Source organism: Pongo abelii, chromosome 11 (assembly GCF_028885655.2).
Source record: "Pongo abelii isolate AG06213 chromosome 11, NHGRI_mPonAbe1-v2.0_pri, whole genome shotgun sequence".
NCBI lineage: Eukaryota > Metazoa > Chordata > Mammalia > Primates > Hominidae > Pongo > Pongo abelii.
The window spans coordinates 99,230,793-99,257,615 of NC_071996.2; the positions used below are offsets into that span (position 1 = coordinate 99,230,793).

Consider the following 26,823-nt stretch of genomic DNA (forward strand, 5'->3'; position numbering starts at 1 on the left):
CCAAGTTTAATGCTTGTTACTTCTTACAGCCTACCCTTCAGTCAATTTTAAATGTTCATCAAGACTAAAAAAATACTGCTAATAGAGTAGCGGTTGGCAAACCTGCAGGTCCAATCTACCCCACCCTCTGGTTTGTAAATAAAGTTTTACTGGAACACAGCTGTGCCCATTTATGTATTGATGTTGTCTGCTTTCCTGCTACAAGGGCAGAGTTGAGTAGGTGCCATAGAGAAGGTTTGACCGGTGAAATCCCAAATATTTACTACCTAGCCCTTTACAGGAAAATTTTGCTAACCTCTGTTACAAAAGAAAGAAAATAGGAGGAAAATACTACCTGTTAAAATATCTAGCTTACGGGCGGGGGCAGTGGCTCACGCCTGTAATCCCAGCACTTTGGGAGGCTGAGGCAGATGGATCACAAGGTCAGGACATCGAGACCATCCTGGCTAACATGGTGAAACCCCATCTCTACTAAAAATACAAAAAATTAGCAGGACGTGGTGGTGGGTGCCTGTAGTCCCAGCTACTTGGGAGGCTGAGGCAGGAGAATGGCGTGAACCCGGGAGGCAGAGCTTGCAGTGAGTAGAGATCGCGCCACTGCACTCCAGCCTGGGCGACAGTGAGAGAGACTTTGTATCAAAGAAAAAAAAAAATCTAGCTTACAATATACTAGGGTGTACCCAACCTCAAGGATTGGGTAGACTACTAAGTGTGAGACAAAGAGTGAGCACCGGTCAGCCATGGTCATTCTCTGTGAGGCTTTCAGACACAATAGAGCATACAATGGATAAGGTCAGAGACAGCTGAAACGTGAGGCAAATACTTCAGGAGTCAGTTTTCTTACAGACAACTGGTAAAAGTAAAATGGGATTTTGCCTGCTTAAAATTAAACTGTGGCATTCAGTTAGAAGTATCAGGGTCTCTTTAAGCTTTAACTCTGAGTATTTTAATAATACTGTACTTATAGAGTGCATTACAATTATCTGTCTATGTGCCTGCCTCCCCTATACATACATACTAGTCTGTAACTACACTGGGGCAAGGACCATGTTTTACTCATTTTTATATCTGTACCTAGCCTGATACACAGTGGGGGCTCAATATATATTGTTGAATCCTTGAGTGGAGCTCTTTGATGCTTTCTAAAGAAAATCAACATTGCTTACATTGTTATTTGGTATGTAGCAGATTTGCACATTTGCCTTTGAGTGGTATATTGATTCAATGACATGAACAGGTTATACCAATCCCTGAAAGGTTGCTCAATTTGAAAACATTGTCAGAAATCATCAAGTAAATTATGCTTAGAAAGTTTAATATGTAATATCTTCTCATGTGGTAAAGTTTGCTAAAACAACAAAGACTGACCTCACTGATTAGTTCCCTTTTTATGATGATAGCTGAATCTGGCTGAAGATGAGATGAATGTTCCCTGAGGAATTAAACTGAAAAGGAAAAGTCTTGTTTTCCCAAGCAAAAACAGAGCTAACAGTTAGTTCCTCTAGGAGAAAATGTATCCTCAACTGGTCAAGTTTTTATCTGCTGACTTTTAACTCTAGAAGCACTGATGGAGTCACCTCTAAAGCCAAAATAGTCTTAAACTTTGATTTGATTATAGTCCAAAGCTTAGGACTGCCTATCTGAGAGCAGGTTGTAGATTACAATTTATAAATAAGCCTAGCTAATTCAGTAAAACATGTCACAGCAGGGTACATCATGCCTTTGCTTCCTGTAATGTCTTAGCAACCTCTTTCATATAAATAGTTAATATGACTCATATCACAGGGATTGTCTGTTACATTCCTGTTTTGCCAGTTAGGTTGGTTCCACAGCTAAAGGCTTGGCACGGAAATATAAAAACTCTGGACAACGGGTGTGTAGCCGCACAACAGCTGCATCTGAGGGCATTTCCGAATAAGCACAGATGTCTCCAGGGTGGCCATGTAGTCTGGAGCCCGAAGTGCTGATAGAGCATTTTAAATATCATCACATGGCTGGGTTGGCACTCCACCCAAGTTGTCAGTGGCACCCACAATTTGTTAAAATAACAAATTTTATTCTCCTATTCTTTATTTTCAACTAAGAATTACTGAAAACTAAGTATTCTAATGAAAGCAGACTATAAAATGAAAGAAGATGATGGCCTTGGGAAGTCACACCATTTCCTACAAGTTGGTTCAGGCACACATGGCCTACACACCTTCTGATTCACCCTCAGATATTTATAGCAGCAAGGTGTTAGTTCTTGGGCCAATTAAGAAAGCCTGGTAGGTGAGTAAGGAATTTTGATATGATAAACAAAGTCTTACCAGGTGCTACCAAACCAAAGCCTAGATACAGAAGCACCCTTCTTTAGAAAGGTTTGGGTAATTTAGGTTATCCTGCGAATGTCTCTTTTCGGAAGAAAAAAAAGGAACACCATAAAGTGTACCTTGAAGCTTCACAGATTTCTGAGAAATTAATGACCGAGCTCAGGGCCTCAAACAGCTTCTAGTGAGGATCTGACCAATCATACGTAAGAACTGGCTGGTTACTTTATAAGCAGAGACTGAAGAAAACTCTTTCAGATCTCATCCTCCCTAGTTGCTTTCATTTGCCTGTCTCAGGGGAGTTACAGAAAGCTCAAAAGGAAGATATTACAGGAAGTTCTTAAACTCCCAAACTAAAACTGCTTGTACACATCTCCTCCCTAGTCAAAGTGTGGCTCTGCAAGACATGATTGATGTCATATTGATGGCACCTCACACATAACAAACTCATTCTTTCTTAAGAAAGGTGCCTTTTACAGGGTTGGCCATGGAGAAAAAGAGGCAGGGCAATCACAGTGTAAACCTCCTCTCTTTATCCAGGCCACTATTTCTTTAATGTTTTGGGTATTAAGAAATTAGTGGCCCCACGCCTTATCAGAACACAACAGTCTAATCCAGTATTTTTTTTTTTTTAAAGAGACAGGGTGACAGGGTTTTGCTCTGTCACCCAGGCTGGAGTACAGTGGCACAATCGTAGCTCACTTTAACCTTGAGCTCCTGGACTCAAGTGATCCTCCTGCCTCAGCCTCCCAAGTATCTAGGACTACAGGCACAAGCCACCACACCCAGCTAATTTTTTATTTTTTTTTATGGAAATGGGGTCTCACTATGTTGCCCAATCTAGTCTGGAACTCCTCGCCTGAAGCGATCCTCCCACCTTGGCCTCCCAAAGTGCTGGGATTATAGGTATCAGCCACCATGCCTAGCATCTAGGTAACTTTTTAAATCATATAACCTTTAGTTGCTAGGACTTTTAGTTCAAAAGAAAATAATACACTGGAGAATGTGTAGTATAATAATAGAGCTGGAAAATATGTAGAATAATTCACTGGAGAATATGTAGTATTTCATTGACCTCAACCCTTGAGAAGCAACTTCTAAGCAGACTGATGCCCAGCAGAAATAGGCAACCCCTGCGTGCAATTTCACACCACATTCAATCAAGATGACTCAGTTTTCAGCCACTCCACCACTGCCGATCTCCCTTCCCCACAACTTTGCAAAGGCAGATAACCAGATTAAGTTGTGTGGAAATTTTCATGACTAAAGCAAAACCTCCAGCTCTAACCAAATTAAATCACTAGTTACAAGATAGGGCTTAGAAATTACCTACTTTTTGTAAAAAGCCAAAGCATAAGACAAAATGTGATCTTAGTTGATGATGAACTAATCAACTAATGTATTTGTATTTACAGACTCTAGGATTATTATTATTATTATTTATTATTTTTTTTTTTTTTGAGACGGAGTCTGGCTCTGTGGCCCAGGCTGGAGTGCAGTGGTATGATCTCAGCTCACTGCAAGCTCTGCCTCCCAGGTTCAAGTGATTCTCCTGCCTCAGCCTCCCTAGAAGCTGGGACTACAGGTGCCCACCACCATGCCTGGCTACTTTTTTTGTATTTTTAGTAGAGACGGGGTTTCCACCGTGTGTTAGCCAGGATGGTCTCAATCTCCTGACCTCGTGATCTGCCTGCCTCGGCCTCCCAAAATGCTGGGCCTGGCCTTATTTTTGTATTTTTAAATTGAACATATATACCTGTAGTATTGTGGGGCTAATTCTACCTTGCCTGGAATTTGCAGCCATTCTGTAAATTTTTGACTATAAATTTTCCCATCATTTCTTTTGACTCAACTATTCTATTTAAGGAACAATTTATATATCATGTTTCAGACGTATGAAAATAAAGAAAGCGGAGCTGAAATCTCTCTGCTCATTCACACCTTTTTTGGAGCACAGGTAGATGCATTATTCTTTTTTTTTTTTTTTTTTGAGATGGAGTCTCGCTCTGTCTCCCAGCCTGGAGTGCAGTGGCATGATCTCTTTTTGAGATGGAGTCTCGCTCTGTCTCCCAGGCTGGAGTGCAGTGGCGTGATCTCGGCTCACTGCAAGCTCCACCTCCCGGGTTCCCGCCATTCTCCTGCCTCAGCCTCCCGAGTAGCTGGGACTACAGGCGCCCGCCACCATGCCCGGCTAATTTATTTCTTTTGTATTTTTAGTAGAGAGGGGGTTTCACCGTGTTAGCCAGGATGGTCTCGATCTTCTGACCTGTGATCCACTCGCCTTGGCCTCCCAAAGTGCTGGGATTACAGGCGTGAGCCACTGTGCCTGGCTGATGCATTATTCTTTAAAATAAACTCCCTTTTCTTTATGCTTTAGCTAATCTACTGTAAATAAAGACCTTGATGGTGACAGGTAAAATATAATCACTGAAATGATATCAATATGAATTGCAAAGTATTATTCCCTCATAGACAACACAGTTGACATAAGCAACACAAAATAATACTTTATATATACCAATGCCACTACTAATTTGGACTTCCCACAGAATTAACCCCATATATACACTTATTACTCTAATGACCTCAAGTGCAGACAGAGGTATATACATATCAAAATTTATCCTGGGGGCTGTCATTTATCAGATAACAAGGAAATAAATTGTCCAGAGAAACATTTCCTAAATCTCCCCGAATCCTGACTGCATATTTTCTTTTAATAAATGTTTTGTTTTAGAATAGGTTTTAACTTACAGAAAGATTGCAAAGATAAAACAGAGAGTTCTTGTATACCTCACACACAGATTAACATCTTGCATTAGTACTGTACATTTGTTATAATTAATAAACCAATATTGATACACTATTATTAGCTAAAATCCATACTTTATCTACATTTCCCTAGTTTTTACCTAATGTCCCTTATCTGTTCCATGATCCCATACAGGAAACCACATTACATTTAATTGTCATGTCTCCCTCCTGGCTGTGACAGTTTCTCAGGCACCTCTGGTCTTTGATGACCTTGGGAGTATTAAAGAGTACTGGTAAGGTATCTTGTACAATGTCTCTCAGTTGGAATTTTGTCTAACATTTTTCTCATGGTTGGACTAGCATTATGTGTTTGGGAGGAAGACCACAGAGGTAAAGTGCCATCCTCATCACATCATATCGAGGGTACATATTATCAACATGACTTGTGGCTACTGATGTCGACCTTGATCACCTGACTGTCATAGTGTTTGCCAGGTTTCTCTACTGTGAAGTTACTTTGTTTCCCTTCTTTCCATACTATACTATTTGGAATAAAGTCACTATGCACATTCCATACCTAAAGAGTAGAGAGTTATGCTGATTGTACGGAAATATTCTGCAAAATAGATTTTTTCTTTTTTAGTGAAACCTTTCACCAACTACAACATAACAGAGTTTCTTTCAGTCTAATTGGGCCAAATTACATCATGTGCCTACCCCAGACCTACAGCAGTTTCTGAAGGGCATATTTTCTACTGTTTGCCTTAAACAAATTGATATCTACCTTGACAGCAGTGATTCTTTTTTTTTTAATTGTATTCTTGTTTATTTCAATAGATTTTTGGGGAACAGGTGGTGTTTGGTTATATGAATAAGTTCTTTAGTGGTGATTTCTGAGATTATGGTGCACCATCACCTGAGCAGTTTACACTGTATCCAATGTGTAGTCTTTTATCCCTTGCCACCCCCAACTCTTTCCCCCAAGTCCCAAAAGTTCGACGTATCATTCTTATGCTTTTGTGTCCTCATAGCTTAGCTCCTACATATGAGTGAGAATGTAAGATATTTGGTTTTCCATTCTTGAGTTACTTCACTTAGAATAATGGTCTCCAATTCCATCCAGGTTGCTGTGAATGTCATTATTTCGTTCCTTTTTATGGTTGAGTAGTATTCCATGGTGTATATATATACCACATTGGCTTTATCCACTCATTGATTGATGGGCATTTGGGTTGGTTCCATATTTTGCAAAAGATATTTTTCTACTTTTCTATTCTTCCCCATTTATTTACGTATTCAACCATGTATTTATTATCAGTATGGTTATTTATTTTTTACTTTGGTTTATAATCCAATAGCCTTGTATTTATTTTGTTGCTCAAATTATCTCAGCTTTGTCCATTGGGAACTCTTTCAGTTGGCTCCTGGATTTTTTCAACATACCCCATGACTGGGATTTTTGAGGATTTCTTTAATCTCTGGCAGACACCAAAAGATGCTTCAGGCTCCATCTTGTATATTTCCTGCTTAGTGTTAGAATCAGCCATTTCTCTAAAAACCCTGATTCTTTTTATCAAAGAATGGTATTAGGAACCAAGATCTGGGTGCCAGATACCTGTGTTTTTAAATGCTCATTACTAGACCCAGACATGAAGAACTTACAAAATGATACATTTTGAGGGGATTAAAATTGGTAAAGAGAAAGTAACAGAAAACCTCCATACAAAACAAATTAGCTGGGCGTGGTGGCGTGTGCCTGTAGTTCCAGCTACTCAAGAGGCTGAGGCAGGAGAATCACTTGAACCCAGGAGGCAGAGGCTGCAGTGAGCCAAGATCATGCCACTGCACTCCAGCCTGGGCAACAGAGTTAGACTCTGTCTCAAAAAATCTCAAAAAACAAAACAAAACAAAACAAAAAAACAGAAAACCTCCAGCTCCATTTTTATAGTTCAATGGAAAATTTGGGTAGCTTTTCACTTTGGGTATGTATTATAATCCAGAAAAAAAGTTAGAGTTGTTCATTTTCATGTGATAGAGTCAATGTGTTTGAGAAGGTGGCAAAGGCTAAAAGAGCTCCTTACTTTTATGTGGCTCAAGGTTTCTTTCTTTTTTTTTTTTTTTAGCTTTCTATTTTTCCAGAACAATTACTGTCTTCATCTCTCAAAAACAGCATATGTATCCTCGGTACCTCAATAGCAAATTAAAGTCTATATCTAATAATTTATGATACTGACATGACAAAGTCATGAGTCCAGAAATCCAGCTTCAATAAACCATATGCAGAGTGAACAGATTAAGAAATTGTCCCTGCTAACTGAGCTCACAGCTTAGAACATCCTCTCCCTTGTTTTCCCTCCGATGTCACAGGAAGGAGACAGATGATGGAGGCAGGAAGCATTTGGACATCAATGTAATGTAATCAAATACAGAGGCATCAAGCCCCACTCACCGTGGACCTCCTCCTAGGAACTGATGTCATTAATCCAAACCATGAGGAGACTGCTTTAGGAAAACCAGTCGTGATAAACGTCTGTTCTATTCGAACTTAAATAGTGCTTCCAAAGACTCTTCCCTATATCTTTGAGATCTCAACAAACTCTGGTCCAACAATGAAGGGAGGCAGCTGGAGTTCTGGGGGAGGAAAAGTATTCTCATCCAAACCAGACTGATTATGTAAGGGAATACTTGGAATCTCATGCATACCGGTGATTAGGCTAACAACATTTGCCTTCATTTTCAACTGTGCACCTTCATCTTTAAGGCAACTAACACAAGTGAGAAGTCCACTTATCAGCAATGAAAGGCTCAGGTCTCAGGCAAACTTCTGTACAAATTTTGTCTTGTCATAGTGTGTTTGCACCTACTACTTTACCTTAATGTAGGAATAGCTGGGAGACTACACAGCAGTGCATGCGACAAGAGCGGAAGTTATCAGTCATTAGCTGGAATAGGCAAAATGTCCAGAGACAGGAAAAAAATTCAGATGGGCTGGAGTGCAGGAGTTTTGCCTAGGTCCCAGAGCTAGTCCAAGAGTACCAGATGAAAGACAAAGGGCCTGAGTTTGAATCCTAATTTTGCTATTCCCTAGTTCCATCAGCAGAGGCAAATTATTTTATAGTTTGGAGTCACTATTTTATCCACTGTGTACTGAATGGCTGAATTTGTTCAATATCACTAATATGATTCCATAATCTAATATACTTTATTCCCAGGCATGACTGAGAGGGATAGCCTTAAGATGATCCAAATCAACAAGAGCCACAGAGAACACAACCAGACAGTTGTATGGTATTAGAAAAATTCCCTCTAGCGGCTGCTGAGTTATGAAGAAGATGTTGAGACTTGAACCCAGACCTGAAATGAGGAAGAAGAAGGGGTCTGGCCAGTCTGACAGCTGGCCTCTTCTAATGTGATGTGTAATAACAGTTATGTCTATTTGGGCACAACAGACACTGTGTAGGAGTCTTCCCCGCTTCATTTCCTAACCCTTATCTTGACGAGCACACTCATGGAAGAGTCATGGAAGGTGGAACATGTTTGTTTATGTTAGGTAGTAATGTTGGTAGGTGTGCTGCCCTCCCAAGGGAAGAGAAAAACTGGAGGCAGAGAAATAAGAGCCAAGGACCAAGAGTTACTTCTGTGGAGGCTTCTGGGTAGAACAGCAAGATTCTAATTCATGTTTCTGAAACTGAACTTGTTTAATAGAGGAAGCACGTTCTACCTAGCCCTGCAGGGTAGAAAATAAGATCACAGATCACAAAGGAATTGCATTTATGCAATTCCTTTTTTTTTTTCCTTGTAAAGCCTTACTTTTTCCCTTTAAGAGAAAGAGAGGTCCGGAGAGAAGAAACTAAACTAGGTTTCTGTTCTCAAAAATGATCTAAAGCTACAAATTTTTACTAAAGAATTTCTATGTCAAGTGATTTAAAAGCCAGAGGAGACCTTTAAAAAAAAAAGCCCAAAGGTTTAAGTGTATGAGAACTGCACTTCCTGCCAGAAGGATTTCCTGTTTCAGGCAACCACAGCGACGTGGAGAAACATCCGCCTTGTGGCCGCAGCCTATGTTCCACAGGCCACTTCTCTGTTCTACTCACCCTTCCTCCCCCACGAAGGTGACGTATAGCTTATTTCTCTGCAGGTCTTTTCTGGAGTAGCCCATAATCTGATTAAAAGCATCTTCTAGTAAGTGATCTCTTCGGATAATTAACCTGTCCATAAAGAGACAATTTAGAAAATACAAATTATTACTATACTATTAAAGATAATTTACTTATGTTTCTAAAACATTTCCATTTGCCACAATTAACTAGGTAAGAAGAATGTTACTTAATATCATTGCTGTCTGCAATAAAGTACACATTTGTCTTTAATTCTTAATAGCATTAGCAAAAGTTATATGAGAGAATCATTGGTAAATAGAATACCCTACCTATGACCAGTGAAAACAACTGGAGAATCCTATCTAAATGGTCAAATCAGTTTATCCCTGAAAAAAAAAAGGATCATAAAACACCACCACACATACCACACACACCCACACACACATTTTGTTTAGTAAAGCAAGAACAACTCTATGAGGCAATGTTTTAAGCCTCAATGCACGTAGACAAGGAATTCAATTATTAAGTGCCCAGCAAGATGACTGTGAGAACCAAGAGGAAAAAAAAAATTCTCAATGTCCTCCAAAGCAGAGGAGTTTCCAATTGTTAATTGTTAAATTAAGTGAATCTTGACAGTCCCTAAGGGACAGACACAAATGAATGATGTGTGTGGCAGGTCAATCTACTTGTGATGATGCCAATTAAAGTCATCCTTCCATAGATATCAATTTGCTCTTAATGTAAATGGTAATGGGCAGAGAGATGATAGGGAGGCTGAATGCATGACAGCTGGATCATCCTAGACCTTTGTAAGTTAAGTGTGAGAAAAGTAAAGCTCAGAGAAGTATGGTGTTTGGGTAGGCTGATGATGTTTTAGGGCAATGAAGGTGGAATTTAATCAAGCAAGCCTTCCTGTAGGTGGGGCAGTGAGCTATGGGGCTGCTGTTGGTCTGGTCTCTGGACCCTCTTTCAGGCACCCAGGGTCACAGGGGTGCTCCAGTGGACACCGTCCCTCCTCTGTCCTCTCTCAGTGGCAGACTGATCTCCAGTGGGGACGTGGGACAGGGGTGAAGGCAGGGAGGAGAGAAATAAGGGTAAGTAGGGAATGGAAACAATTCTAAGCCAAACAACATGATGATGTTTCAGTTTCCCCATTTGAAAGGAGGAGGTGGATGAAGAAAGGCAGAAACAACATTCATGACATGTTCTGCTGTGAAGTTTGTTTCACAGAACTGAACAGAGCTGAGCACTATTCCTACACTCAGGTCAGTTCAGGAGACAGAAACTTGCAGTGGAGGACATTGGGATAGCTTTATACCTAACGAATATACTATGCACCAACAAAGACGTACTTTTCAGAGGAAAAAAATAAATCAGCCTTTTATTTTGCCTTTATTTTTACATGAAAAGTGTCAGTGTCTTCACTACTTGTTTTAAAATGTTAAGCTTAATCATGTTTCATTCCAGGACTATGTTTTAGATGATCCTATAATTTACAAATGCCAAAATAATTATGCCAACTAAAATGAAGGCTAGTCATCCCAAATCACAATCAATTTCCTAGAGGCCCAACTGCGTCTCCTCCTTTCACCATCTATACATTACGTGGTTTGTGTCACTTTGACTTACTTTAACTTCCCTGGGCCTTGCCCATATCCTTTAGTCTCTAACTTCCTGTAAAAGTTCCTCAGTTTGGCTTCGAAATCCCGCTTGTAAGGGGCTGGAGCCCGGGCATTGGCACGCTGGGTACCTGCAGCAAACCACAAAGAGAGGACAATCTGGATTTGTGCATCGTCCTTATGTTCATCACATCACCATGGACAAAAGCTATCACAATCAACAAGCCAAATGAGGCAACTGTCTTAACTTCTGCATTTTTGATTTCTGCAAGTTGAAGGATATAACAAACCTCAACCAGAGTCTTAAGTGACGTCTTTTTTGTGGCATTTTGGTTGAGAATAAAAATTCTGTTTGAATAGTTACAATGGTGCCCATGTGTTTCTCAAGTATGTTCCCCTTTTCAGTCCAAACTAATATGAGTCAAACACAGTTACTCATGTCTAGTAGTAACTGTTAGGATGAAATGTCTTTGCTTGCTGCTGAAATGATATCATGTCAATTAGACAGGAAGTTGCAATGGAAAGTACATGGTATATAAGTAAGTGGCACCAAGAGTGAGGTTTTAATCATTCACTCTAAATTCCTCACCAAAAAACTCCTCATGAAACTTTTTTTTTTTTTTTTGAGACGGAGTCTTACTCTGTCACCCAGCAGGCTGGAGTGCAGTGGCACGATCTTGGCTCACTGCACCCTCCGCCTCCTGGGTTCAAGTGATTCTCCTGTTTCAGCCTCCCAAATAGCTGAGATTACAGGTGCCTGCCACTATGCCCGGCTAATTTTTGTATTTTTAGTAGAGACAGGGTTTTGCCTTGTTGGCCAGGCTGGTCTGGAACTCTTGACCTCAGGTGACCCACCCACCTCAGCCCCCCAAAGTGCTGGGATTACAGGAGTGAGCCACCACGCCTGGCCTACAAAACTTCTTTTAGATATGCACTATCACCAAGAATGATTTTAGACACATAATTACATAAATCTCATATTGCAGGGTAAAATCTTAATATAACACATAACTGCAAAAGGCACCTGTCTCCGGGTTGCACAAAGAATAAATAATATTAATATTTATTGGATTCTTTTTTTTTTTTTTGAGATGGAGTTTCGCTCTTGTTGCCCAGGCTGGAGTGCAATGGCACAATCTCAGCTCACCGCAACCTCCACCTCCCGGGTTCAAGTGATTCTCCTGCCTCAGCCTACTGAGTAGCTGGGATTGCAGGCATGCGCCACCACGTCCAGCTAATTTTGTATTTTTAGTAGGGTCATGGTTTATCCATGTTGGTCAGGCTGGTCTTGAACTCCCGACCTCAGGTAATCCACCTGCCTTGGCCTCTCAGAGTGCTGGGATTACTGGCGTGAGCCACTGCGCCAGACCATTTATTGCATTCTTAACATATGCCAAGTACTGAGAATATCTAGATTATATAAGGATATTTTATACGTTATTCAATGGTAATTATCACTAATAATATGTAAAAGTAACATTGTTTCTCTCCTTTTTTTTGACACGGAGTTTTGCTCTTGTTGCCCAGCCTGGAGTGCAATGGTGTGATCTCGGCTAACCCAACCTCTATCTCCTGAGTTCAAGCGATTCTCCTGCCTCAGCCTCCCGAGTAGCTGGGACTACAGTCTTACACCTCCACGCCCAGCTAATTTTGTATTTTTAGTAGGGATGTGGTTTCTCCATGTTGGTCAGGCTGGTCTCAAACTCCCGACCTCAGGTGATCCGCCCACCTCGGCCTTCCAAAGTGCTGGGATTACAGGCGTGAGCCACCATGCCCAGCCAATTGTTCATCTTTCCATAGAAAAATCTGGTTTTGTGTCACTGGGTGACACAAGCAGCAGGCTGGGATGAAAACTGATGATGAATATCAGACACAGAGCCATGACAAAAACACTGGATATTTCCACTAAATATTTCCCAACCAATGAAAGAAACCAGAAAACAAAAGCTGGGAAGTCTTGTTCATTACATACCATGTAAGTTCATTAAAAATTTCTCTAACAAATGAGTGAACTAAATAGTTGTTATTCCTTGGGAATACTATGTTAGGTTCACCAATGGATGTCCAAAATGAGTAAGGTGGGGTTGCTGGAGTGGGATGGGGAAACAGAAATAAAACATCAAACAATTAGAGAATAATTAATTCCTGAACTAGGTGGTATACAGACTAGAAAGCAGAGGGAACAAAGCTATACCCCTGGGGCTATACCTAGTCCTATAGATCCCGGTTGCTTGCCCCATAATCTTTTTTGAATATTTTAAATTAATTGCCAACATTTACAAATTAAATTTCAAATTTAAAAATTCCAGATTTTTCTCTTGAAAATTATTTGGGAAATCTTGCAATGACTGGCTTGCATTTCCTTGGGGATCCAGCGGGCAGCTGCAGCTACTCTGTTAGACGAGGCACACGCTCACCACTCTGCGGCAGCCACTCAATGACACGGCTGCCTGCCCCCCGACCCCCGCAAACATTTGTTAAGATCAGTGTTATGCAAAAGTAATAGTAATGTTATAAAAAAGAAATGAGTATAAGTAGAGATCAAAGTGGAAAAAGCCTTAGGGAGGAAGCTTAATTGGAACCACACCTTGCAAAAGAAGGAGAATTTATATCCTATACTGGAACAGAGCAGCAAGAGCTGGCATGAGCACTGCATGTGTGTTCAGAAGACACTGAGAGAACCAAGCTAGCCTAGAGTGGAGGAGGAGTGCTGAGAGTAAACAGGAAATGAAATTGATCAGAAGGGTTGGAGCCAAATTATGACAAGAATTTTTAAAACCCAGCAGAGGAGTTTGGGCATGATGCAGTGAACAGTGCCTTTATAGGTTCTTGAGCAGAAGAATAACATACAAGTGGTGTTTTATTTAAGAAATTATTTTCAGAGTGTGTTGAGTAAATTAAGGGTGGGCAAGAGGAAAGAGCCCCAGTTAGGAGTTGTGGCAGTAATTGAAGCCTGAGGGGATAAGGACTACACTGGAGTGAGTGACTCAGAGAAACATCTACAATGTGAAATATGTACTGGGAAAAGAATAGATAAGCAAGGAAGAAGAATGGGAAGCATGATGATAATATAAAGTGTATTTAAACAATAACAACAGGTCTTACTTGTTAAGCGCCTGCTTACATTACAGATGATGCACATTACACAGGGGATCTTGAGAAATCCTCACAAGTCTACGAAGCGGGTATTACTAGGACCATCACAAACCACTTTGCAGCTAAGGAAAATGAAGGTGCAGTTTCCTGTCCAAGTCATATTCCAGTGACAGTAGATTTGGGATTTGAGCCAAATCTATCTACCTGATGCTATGAAGAGTGTGGGAAGTGATGCAGGTGGGCAAGGGCATGTCAAGCTTTATACATATTGACTTGGATGTGACAGCTAACCAAATGCCCTAGAGACTGAAAAATACAGGGCTGGAATTGGGGTGAGAGCTCAGGGCCACACGTGTGGATGAGCTGAGTTAGTGTGTTTATGGCACTTCATGCAGCGACTGTGGCATAAGAGAGCCCACATAAGTGTTAGCTGTTGTTATCTCCATAGAGGTGAATACTAAAGACGGGGAAATGAATTGAGATTTTACTAATGAATTTGTACAAAACTGGCTATTGACCAATAATCTGTCTGGAGATCTGTTTGTCCAGTTAGGCAAAGAGCTGAGTTATGTCATGAAGCAAGCGAATAAACTTGTCTTTAAAGATCTGGGAAGCTGAAGAGACTCCTCGGCAGGGGTTCTCAATCTTGACTGCACATTAGAATCACTTAGGAAGCTTTTAAAAATTCCAATGTTCAGGCCACACCCAAGATGCATTACAACAAAATGTGTACAGACCCAGAATGTGGGGTGGGACCCAGGCATGAGTGTTAAATACAGCTGTCCAGATGATTCCAATGTGTAGCTATGGCTGAGAACCACTATTCCCTTACAGGAAGGTGAAACATCACCAGTGAAACACATGGGCAGTATCCAGGGACTAACACAGCAAATATTTCCTGTGTACCGAAAGGCATCATTTGTAACACGAAGGAACATTATCTCCATGAACACAAGGCTGCTCTCCTAGATGAATGAGGGATAGGACCATGCAGTTCAAGTCCACTCAGGGGTGGCATAATCAAAGTGTCAGTGCTCCAGTCTGAGAAACTGCAGACTAGAAAACCCAGAGAGGGCAGAACACAGCTGTAATCAATCAACTTTCAAGAGCAAAATCACTGATAAGAGAGAGAAAAATGAAGAACAAAGAACTGAATGAAAATCTTTTAAGACACAAAAGAAACTTTTTTTTTTTTTTAGACAGAGTCTCACTCTGTCGCCCAGGCTGTAGTGCAGTGGCACGATCTCGGGCACTGCAAGCTCCACCTCCTGGGTTCACGCCATTCTCCTGCCTCAGCCTCCCGAGTAGCTGGGACTACAGGCGCCTGCCACCACGCCCGGCTAATTTTTTTGTATTTTTTTAGTAGAGACGGAGTTTCACCGTGTTAGCCAGAATGATCTCCATCTCCTGACCTCGTGATCCACCCCCTTGGCCTCCCAAAGTGCTGGGATTACAGGCATGAGCCACTGTGCCTGGCCAAGAAACATGTTTTTTTAAGAGCTGATTACTTTAAAAACCAGCACAGACACTAACTACTCCTACATAATTTGAGATGCTTAAAAGGACGTGGGACATGCCATAATGCATTCCATCAATATCAATACAGACACAATAAAAATTAGCTCTGATTCTGTTTATACTCTAGGTAAAGGGATTTAATTATAAAAACTCTGAGACAGCAATTGTTAAATGCAAAAATTCTTTTGCTCATAGTTCCATTATGAAAGAAGTCATTTACACATTATTTCATTTTAAAATTATAGTAAATTGGCCGGGTATGGTGGCTCATGCCTGTAATCCCATCACTTTGGGAGGCCGAGGTGGGTGGATCATGAGGTCAGGAGATCGAGACCATCCTGCCCAACATGGTGAAACCCCGTCTCTACTAAAAATACAAAAATTAGCTGGGTGTGCTTGTAGTCCCAGCTACTTTGGGGGCTGAGGCAGGAGAATCACTTGAACCCAGGAGGCGGAGGTTGCAGTGAGCCGACATCGCACCACTGCACTCCAGCCTGGCAACAGAGTGAGGCTTCGTCTCAAAATAAATAAATAAATAAATAAAATTACAGTAAATTATGCTGTTGGCCTTTGTCAAATTCGTAATACAAGTGAGGTATAATTGCCAAGAAATTCCAGAGCAGGAATGATATTACTTCCACTTTGGAAATAAAAAATGTTCTTGGAAGATTGCGCTAATAAAATTGTATGAGAACTACAACTATAAGTGAAGTTCTAGATTATAATACTTTATAGACAGAGGAATTTTATGGTCTTTACAGTCTTAAAGAAAATCAGGTACAAAAGATCAACGTTACATCTAGAAAGTGATCAAATGAAGGGCTGACTTCATGGATAGTCAGCATTTTGCTAATATTGTGCAGGAAAAAATTTCAGTAACAGATACTAGGGAGTTTTTGCTTTGTCATTGCTAGGCAGGTCTAAAGAACTTCTATATTGTGTTACCCTATTTTCATATACTGTTACAAAATTGCATAATCATATACAAACTAAACAATTCTATCTGACGAAATATTTCAGAAGACACTAGAAATAGCTTGGCATCCAACTCCCGGGCAGTCTGAGTCTTTTTTGATTCTGGGTGTGTGACCCAGAACGTGGATTGTTCTGATGACTAGCACTGGTTCTCCGTATTGGACAGGGGCTGGATCTTAGCCTGATCCAGCATGGCTCCATGCCTCTGTCCTGGGACAGCGCAGACACTCACCTCTTTCCTGGTTCACTTTCAAAAAATCCCTATGACATTTAAAACAAATGCCCTGTGAGTGAATGAAAACAAAACATGAAGCACTACAATAATTTCTGGAAGGCTCCATCTTCTGGAATATAGCTCAACACTGGAACTTAAGAAAAAACACGTCCAAATCCCTGGCACAAAGCACAAGCACTGAAAACCTGGCGTTTTTCCTTTATTCTCTGAGTAGTAAAAGGCCCTCAAGTCATTTCTTGGAGCTTGCTGATGTTCATGTACATACCATTTATTGAAAATAACTTAATGCTCTGACTTCTCAAACCTTGACAGAGATCTTGACAGGGAAGTGATTTATTAAAGGGAAATGTGAAGGGTCTGCCAATAGCAGGCACCCTCTGACAGCTCTATGGGTGAGGACAAGGGAGGCTAACAACAACAAAAAGTTAAGTCTCTATACTATGAGAGAGAGTGTCTGGGGCTTTCTTTTGGTCTCTGGGATCACAACTTGCCCATCCCTACCCACCCAGGGAGCATCCCTCATTTGTGCAATTTGGTTCCCAGATCATCTTTGTAGGGCTGAGTCAAGGGAAGGGATCAAACACCTTTTCTAAAAACAACTCTAAAGCTACTTCAGGGACTGTAGGAAAGGTGGGGAAAGGGAGAGGGACAGATGAGAGAGAGACAGACAGACAGACAGACACATACACACACACACACATGCAGAGGGAGAGAGAGAGACAGGAATAGAGAGGGAGGAAGGAAGAAAAGGAGAGAGAGTGAGCAGAGAAGAGGAACTGTTTGTGAAAAGAGAAGAAGATGACATAAACAGCTGGTAAAATGCTAAGACTTTGTGGTGGCAGAAAGAAAACGAAGATCATTAAGGGTACACAATGTGGTGGGAGAAATAATTCCCTCTCACAACCCATCCCCTCAAGACAACCTTTAGTAAAGACCCACAAGGCTCTTCTGTGCTGAGTGTTTTACTTCTGTTGAAGGTGACTTTCTACTGGTGCTAGTTTCCAGGGAGTCCAGCTCTAGTCAAGTAACAAGAGCTCTGCATCATGATTCATAGGCACAATGATCCCCCCAAACCATGAAATATCTTCAATGTGCTGTGTACAGGAAAGTAAAGAGAAATATAATATATTTATGAAAGAGTTTCAGCAAATAGGGGGTTAAACAAATTCTCATACAGTTAAAATCATAGCTTTGGTTACCTGGAAAATCCACATAAGAGAGCACATCTCCAATAATATCAGATAAATTAGGTGTTATTGCATTTAATTTCCTAGAAATGTGCAGCTTAAATAAACTTCTGGGTCCCATATTTGGCATAATAAGCCACATGGTGTTTGGAAAGATCTTTTCCTTCTGGCATCACTGAGGTTGGGATTGGCATTTTAATGGTCCTAGAAAAACAAACCTTCACATTCCAAAATTTTGACAAATTTTGGTGAGCACTCTAACAGCTGCAAAAAGCAGTGAGTCAAAATTTCCAAAGCCCCTCTCTCTTCTGCACTTGAAAATACATGTCAATGTGCTTGGAATGAGGAAAAGCGGGGAAAGTTTACCAGGTTCCTAGGAATTCTCAATGAAGATTATTAAAATTTATTACTGTCATAATTTTCACGATATTATTCTCACACCACTAAGAGGGGTGAAATTATAGTCACAAGGAGGATCAGACCACTTAAAAAAAATCTGTTTGAAATGTTGCTTTCACAAAACCTTCAGGAATCCTGGTAGAAGGAGAAGCTATTTTATTCAAAGGAACAGAAGATTCCTCCAGAGGGGAAATGAGGTTAGGTAGTCCTGCCCTGGTATCATGTGGAATTTGTTATAGTGACTTCCATTGATAACAGGCTGTACAACCCAGTTTCAAGATCAAACAAAGCCCACTGAAACAGAGTAGGCCAAAAATATGGAGATGATTCTTCCTGAAAATTAAAACCACCACAAACACTGTTAGCAATTTAGATATATTTGGGTTACACATGTCTTTGGAAAATGTTTAACTCTAAATGTAAGTTTCTAGAATGGATTTTATTGTCACCAATGATTACTCATGTGCATTTGCGATGCTAAATGAGGAAGTGAACTTAGCCACATTTAGAGTGCTCATACAGTCTTGAAGAATGTGTGCAGTCTTCAAGTGCGTGCCTTTAAAGGGCACGGAAGGGGCAGCATTTGGCGATCTACCTTTTCCTCAGGGAGGACAGGCCACACAAAAGGCCTGGAAAAGGACAGCCTTGACTGGCATGAGCAACAATCCACATGGCTTCATGTCTTTAACCATAAAACATAGGTAAAGGGATGGTCTACTTTAAACCCCAGCATAGGCTCTTACTAAGATAAAGACCACTCTGCATGATTAAATATCTAAGCAGACAGCTCTGCAAATCAGGGTTCGTATGTTCCAGTTATTAATGGTTCAAATGTGAACAAACTACTTCTCAGAATCAAATTTCCAGAAAGAAAGAAAGAAAAAGCGACACATTAACCTTTATTGGCTACTTGTTATGTTCCAAGCACCAAGCAAAGTGTTCTCCAAAAATAATCGTGAGAGGTGAGGTAATTATTATTATCCCTATTTTACAGAAAAAGAAATTCAGGCTCAGGGAAGGAGGTACCCTGCCTAAAATCAGACAGTTGCTAAAAGAATGAAATTCCCAGTTGGGAATTTCATGCAGTTTTCCCCTAAACCTTTGAACTTACCTGTAGTGTCATACACTTCTTTCAGCCTGTGTCATCAAAATACGTGTCCCTATTTTGTTCCAAAGTTGGCCTGTGTTTCTGCCTTCAGTGTCGTGCTGCCCATGAGCCTGCCTTATTCCACAAACCACTTTCCTTCCACTCACGTCCTGTGTCCTCTGCACACGTACGCTCAACTTCCCATCCTAAAATCCCTTCCCTTTCTCTTCTCCTAACTACTGTTCTATTTTGCTTTCTTTTCACCTCCAGATTTCGTGAAAAGAGCATTTGACTTCTGCTTCAGATCCTGTATCATTCTGTCACCAATCATGATCCGGTTTATAACCTATTACTTCACAGAACCTGCTTTGGCAAAGACCATTTATAATGTCATGATTTTCAAATCTAAATGAGGCCTCTTTTCAGATCTCATCTTTCTTGATGCCCTATCCCCCTTTTGAGACAGGGTCTCACTCTGTTGCCCAGGCTGGAGTGCAGTGGCACAATCATGGCTCACTGCAGCCTCGACCTTCTAAGCCCAAGCAAACCTCCCACCTCAGCCTCCGTGAGTAGCTGGGACTTCCTGAGCCCTTTGAGCATGTGGCTCTATTGACCACTCCTCTGTGAAACCTGGCTCCCCTGAAAAGACCTTCCTAACTCTTCAAAATCTGTTGGCTCTCTTTCTTTCACTTGCTCCTCTGTCTCAGCTCATCCCTTAAATATTGAGGTTTCTCATGTCATCATCCTCTATTTCCTCTCTTTTTCAATGACTTTCTCCCCAATTGCTTTAATCTATACTCTAGGTTTCAGTTGCCACCAGTACACTGAATTCCTTGCTTTCAACCTCTCCTGTGCACCACGGCTGCCATTTCCAGCTGTCTTTGGGAATCTCCCATTGATGGCCCAAAGATTTCTCAATAAAACTTGTCCAACACCAAACTCATTCAATCTTCCAATTTGAGTCTAACCATTTCCCATTCTTGGCAGAGGGTGCTACCATCTGCCTGGTAGCCTAGGTAGTGAGGGCCTTTGAATCTTCCTTGACTCTTCCCTACCTCTACTCAAAGTCCTGATGTCTCTGCATCCTACATATCCCTTCAATTTGTTCCCTGGTCCCCATCTCCACTGCCTAGTCCAGTCTTTCATCATGTTACTCTGGCTAATGCAATAGCCTCTCTGAGAATCTGTCTCCAGTCTCTCATTTTCTAATTTATCCTCCCAATTGCCACCAGACTGATCTTTGAAAAACAGGATATTATTGGTATTCCTCTGCTTATACATTTTCATTGGCTTCACATGGACGATCAAATAAGGCTGGCTGGGCGTGGTGGCTCACACCTGTAATCCCAGCACTTTGGGAGGCCGAGGTGGGCAGATCACTTGAAGTCAGGAGTTTGAGACCGGCCTGGCCAACATGATGAAACCCAGTCTCTACTAAAAATACAAAAATTTGCTGGGCATGGTGGCACCTGTCTGTTATCCCAGCTACTGGGGAGGCTGAGGCAGGAGAATTACTTGAACCTGGGAGGCGGAGGTTGCAGTGCGCCGAGATCACGCCACTGCACTCCAGCCTGGGTGAAGAAGTGAGACTCCGATTCAAAATAATAATAATAATAAGGCTTCAATGACCAACCAGCCCTAGCCCACCTTTCCAACCTGAGCTTTGAGAACTTCCCTTCCCTTGTATCTATTAACTACACTTGTATCTATTTCCTACACTACTTTCATGCTTCTGTGGCTTAGCTTATGCTACCTGATATGGTTTTTTTGGATGTTTGTTCCCTCTAAATCTCATGTTTAAATATAATCCCCAGTGTCAGAGGTAGGGCCTTGTGGGGGGTGTTTGGATCATAAGTGCGGATCCCTCATGAATGGCTTAGCACCACTCCCTTGGTGATGAGTGACCTCACAGGAGATCTGATTGTTTGAAGGTGTGTGGTACCTCCCCCCTGCTCTCTCTGGCTCCCACTCTCACCATGTGACATGCTGGCTCTCCATCACCTTCTGACATGACTAGAAGTTTCCTGAGGCCCTCAACAGAAGCCATGCAAATGCTGGCACCATGATTGTACAGTCTGCAAAACCATAAGCCAAAGAAATCCCTTTTCTTTATAAATTACCCAGCCTCAGGTTTTCTTTATAGTTACACAAGAATGGCCTAACACATCACCCCCTTCACTAGAATGTCCTTCTTTCTTTGGTCCACCTGGTAAACTCCTATTCATCATTCTTCAAGGTTCCACTTCATATTTCCCCAAATACCCCATCCCCGGCCCTGAAAGAATAATTGTTCCCACAGCTATGTTCTCATACATTTCTTCATTACAGAACTAACTACAGAGCTTCACAGAATCATTTGTTGACTCACTGCCACACCATGAATTCTTCAAAGGAAGAGACTGTATTATTCATCTCTGTAGTCCTAGAGTCTAATTCAGTGCTTGGATCATAGTTGGATGCTCCATAAATCTGTGTTAAATGAACAAATTAGTAGATCTTTTCCTGTTTGCAGTATCCAATTAGGCTGCAGCTTCATTATCACTGCAGTATGTGAAAACACATGTGATATACCAAAGAACATACAGCAGCTTAGTGACACATATGGAGTTTGCACTTCTATTGAAATCATTTTCAATTCTGATAGCTGTTAAAGTGTGAACAATGCACTGCCTATAATAAGGACCTATATACAGCTGATATTCTGTCAACATCATGACTGCCTTCATTTTCAAAGCTCATTTGCCAAGCTGCATTTTCTACCATTTGCTCATCCACCCATTCATCCACCCACTCACTCTTTCATTCATGCCTATCTCTTTCAAAAAGAGATTGAATGTACACATTTCAGTTTACCTATCAACATGTTCTATCTGCCAGTCCATTTCTGTTCTATCTAATGCAATTAATGAATATTGCAGGAACGTCCAAGTCCATTAAACTGAACAATTTCAATTCCATATTATTTCTTGAGAGTAGAGACTTTATCTTCATTGTATATCAAAAAAGTTCTCTTCACTAGAACTTTCTAAAGTCAAAAAGCAACCTAATATTTTGTGTCCTGATATTGTATGACATAACATCATGAAAAGTAAATTCTATATCTGAGTATGTCATACCACTAATCCTCCTATTCATTATCTCTTTGTCAAAATGAATCCTCATGGAAATAAGCCACTCTTAGGAGACAGGAAGTGCACACATGTATCTGTGCTAACACCAAAGATGTACCTGAAGTGTTCCCTTCCTATTCTGTCTTTAGGGAGGATAGAACGTCTGGCTCGAAGGTTCACTCCTCAGAGAATTTACTGCAAGCAGCAGGTAGACTCACCTGGTGAGTTCTGAGGAGATGACACGGGAGAGCCACGTGGGGACTGACAGTAGCTGGGGTGGAGTAAGGCATGTGGAGGCACATATGACATTATCTCTTCTTCAAATAAGCTGGGGAAAGACAAGAAACAAAACGGGTACTTCAGCCAAAGTAGTGGGGAAAAGCCTAAATCCCAAAGGAGTAGAATATTCCATCCAAGATCCGGTTTACATCCCCAAGAGAGCACCCGCCCGGTTTACATCCCAAAGAGAGCACCCACCCCCTTTCTCTTGCAGGTAATTCTTGGGACAAAATGGCTGGCTGTGGTACTTTTTGTGAACTTGTGGCTATTTCCCTGTTTTCCTACCAACTTTGGACAACATGATTTTATTTTACTATTTCAACATGTGAGTTTGAGTGTACATGTTTGTTTGAAAATCATACCTGGGTTTTCAGATTTGGAAACAGGATTCCAACACAAAATAGAAAATGTTTATTGAGAACCCATCATAAATATACTAAGTATGTTCTACATCCTCATTCCAAGAAATAAACAACAGGGTCTCAGCCTTCTAAGGGCTTAGGATTTAATTGGATAATTAAAAGCAAAATAAAACAAAACACCTCTTAAATAACTACAATCACAAAATAATTAGTTCCCTTGTTTACCCTGGCTACTATTTTTCAAATGTGAGGATTTGGATCTTAGACCATTTAATTGTCTTCTTTCTTCTCCATATTGAAATGTCTGTTTCTGATATTCTCCTAAAAGAGAGTAACCAGAGACCTGAGCTCTTTTCAGCTGTACAAGACAGTGTCAGTTTGTACTGCAACAAGACTGTAGAAACTGCAATGCCACTAAGCCCAGACAATATGAGAGTTCTTATGTATATCATTAGGTATTCAGACTTTCGGACTTTTACAAATCTAATACTGTGAAATGATATCTCATTATTTGAAACTACACTTACATTACTAGCATCTTTCCACGGGTTTATTGGCTATTCATACTTCCATTTCTATGTCTTTTCATAACCTTTATCCATTTTTCTATCGGGTTCTCTTCTTTTAAAGGCCTTCTTTATGTATCCACAATCTGGTTTTCTTTTTTTTTTTTTTCTGAGACAGAGTCTAGCTCTGTTGCAAGGCTGGAGTGCAGTGGCACGATGTTGGCTTACTGCAACCTCCGCTTCCTGGGTTCAAGTGATTCTCCTGCCTCAGCCTCTCGAGTAGCTGGGACTACAGGTGCGAGTCACCACGTTCAGCTAATTTTTTTTTTTTTTTTTTTTTAAGTAGAGATGGGGTTTCACCATGTTGGCCAGGGTGGTCTCGATCTCCTGACCTCATCATGATCTGCCTGCCTCGATGTCCCGAAGTGCTGGGATTACAGGCGTGAGCCACTGCACCCGGCTGATCTGTTTGTTTTACATGTTGTAAATCTATTCTTCCAGTTGATTATCTTTCTCTATGCCTTTATATGTGGTATCTTTCATTATATCCATTTAAAAATATTTATGTAGCCAAATTTATCAATCATTTCTTGTATGAGCTCTGATAGAGGTACATTTTTTACATGAATTGAGTTAGTGAAAAGATACTTGAAATACAAAAATCAATAACAAATTAAACAAGGTCATTTAAAAATTATTGGGTTTTAAAATAGCCCTGTGGGAAAATAACTTTACATGGGTTTATTCTGAATTGAATAATGTCCTAGAGCAACACTATCTCTACATTGCAGCTTACTGATAAGTCAATTTGTACCAGGAGTGATTTTTCCTTTTTAAGAAATTAGACAAAACATTAAAATAGACACAAAGGCTTCCATTAGGTAAGTGACAAGTATGCTGACTGAAGTTTGTAGTCACTAATTCAAATCATTCCAATTCCAAAATAAAATAAAAAATAAAGGGCTGAGTGCTGTGGCTCACACCTGTAATCCTAGCACTTTGGGAGGCCGAGGCAGGTGGATTGCCTGAGCTCAGGAGTTCGTGACCAGCCTGGGCAACACGGTGAAACCCCGTCTCTATTAAAATACAAAAAATTAGCCGGGCATGGTGGCGTGCACCTGTAGTCCCAGCTACTTGGGAGGCTGAGGCAGGAGAATTGCTTGAACTCAGGAGGTGGAGGTTGCAGTGAGATGAGATCTCACCACTGCACTCCAGCCTGGGAAACAGAGCGAGACTCCATCTCAAAAATAAATAAATAAATAAATAATCGAGGACATGAATAAAATCCCAAATTTTTCAATAATCACTAATTATATTACTTATTAAGCATGTACATATAATAAATTGTATTGTTTACTATTATTAAAATAATAAACACATGTGATCACCCACATGAAAAGCCTAGAATTTAATGACATCATTTGTATACAATAATTATAGAACTATTATATGTAAGAAAATTTCTCACACTTCTCCAAAGGCCCATTAGCTTTAGAGAACCTGCTTATTTTCCCAAAGAGGAGAAAATGCAGCCTTCCTCTTTATGTATGACTGAGTTCTGAATTATCTGAATTCAAATACATTTGAATTCTACTACTTAACACATAGAAACTCATGCAAACTGTTGTGTTATCAAAGTACAAATATTATAAGCTATAGTAAAATAAATCTAAGACTATACCATCTAAACATTATTTAACTATGGATAGGTGAATGATAATTATGACTTCTGTTTTCACTAATTCCAAAAGCAGAATTCTTAGTTTAAAATAAAAAAACCTTAGCTTTCTATAGTGAAGAAAAAGAGCATATCCTGGCCAGAATTCTGTTAACAGAAACTTAAACTATTTTATCACCAACCAAACCATGATAGAAACAACACACTGAAATATTAATTGACCAGTAGTCTTCCTGACCACCTAGCATACTATATGCTGGTTTCACAACTGGCTCAATACCACAGGAGAGACGCCACCCACTAGGTCGAGAAGCTACCCCCACCATAGGTCCTATTCAGAGTCAACTGAAGAAGTATCTATAGAAAGTTAGTACATCCCTTTGAATTATGCTTTGACTACACATAAATAAAAAGTTTTCTGACAACAATCACATGGGCGGTCAGAAATATGGCAACAAATACAGCAACTATGGAATGGAGAATTAGAAATGGTCAGGGTCAAGATCATCTTGAATACTTGAATGAGGTTATTAGCACTCAGGGATAAACAAAACCTTGCCTGAAAGGCTCAGTATGATGTTCCTTCTAAGTCTCTGGAGGTTACAGGGATGAGCATCCCAACCACTGGGTAGAGCAAAGCATTATCTTACTTTGGCTTGCCTACATTTGAGGGATAATACAAAAAATGAGAAAGTCTTTTGAAAACTTGCCAGTTTCCTTTCTAAACTACTCTAAAATTTAAAACCAAAGCTGATTTAACCATTGGGGGGTGGGGGTGGGGGTGAAAATAATTGGTCAGTTTTATGAAGGTCTATCAAGTTGGCAATGAGTAGCATAGACCAAATGTCAACTTTCTGATCTGATTTCCCAAACGTACACTTTCAAAACCACAAGGTAAATAAATAATGCCTTGAGTCAGCAAAAGGGGACAAAACATATTTTGAGAAAAACATTTGAAAGAATATTAAACTGAAAGGGTAAACACTGAGGGGTAAACGGTGGATGCCTTATTCAGATACCCTTCTGTTCCATTCTGTGAGTGGGAGATTCTATTCATTACCACCTTTCCCTTTTCCAATACCATCTCCCTTGCCAGCAGGGTGAAAACAAAATTAAACAGATCTCAATGTAACAAATGCAACCTGAAGTGAATGATCACTCAATCAGCACCCTAAATCTTCAAAATATTTCCACAAGTCTAAAGAATAAGAATAATTTTTAGGCTATGAATATTGGCATATTATTTTCTACAATGTTCCATGATATCTGATGACAAGAGACCTTCTGCTTCAAGAGCGAGTGTTACGTACGTACCTCAGCAACATAACAAGGTCTGCATCGCTTGAAAGGCGCACCAATCCTGGAGTCCCTTCAGTTCGGATAAATTGGATCTTCTCCCTATTCAAGAAAAGAGACAGCACAAAATGTATATGGTAGACCTTTAGGCTATAACTCAGTAGTAAAGAGCATTTTTTATAATAGTCATGATGTTTTTTGGTACCTATTATGTGGCAGCTACTGTGTGATACCGTAGGAATACACATCCAAGAGAGACATGGTCTTTGCCTTCAAGGGGGGATCTTGTAAGCATCAACACCTCCCAGTTCTA

The 26,823-nt window shown here is 40.5% G+C and overlaps 1 protein-coding gene across 8 annotated transcripts in view; it reads right to left on the reverse strand.

The window, feature by feature from the left end:
• The window catches only part of HECW2 (HECT, C2 and WW domain containing E3 ubiquitin protein ligase 2), a 399,402-nt gene that overhangs the window by 32,963 nt on the left and 339,616 nt on the right, over nucleotides 1–26,823 (reverse strand). For all 8 annotated transcript variants that reach the window (XM_063712948.1, XM_063712946.1, XM_063712951.1 and 5 more), the window contains 4 exons: nucleotides 26,529–26,612; nucleotides 22,608–22,717; nucleotides 10,793–10,913; nucleotides 9,158–9,271 (listed from right to left, as the gene is read on the reverse strand). In XM_063712948.1, the coding sequence (XP_063569018.1) occupies nucleotides 9,158–9,271; nucleotides 10,793–10,913; nucleotides 22,608–22,717; nucleotides 26,529–26,612 (429 nt within the window). The remainder of the gene's footprint in view (nucleotides 1–9,157; nucleotides 9,272–10,792; nucleotides 10,914–22,607; nucleotides 22,718–26,528; nucleotides 26,613–26,823) is intronic.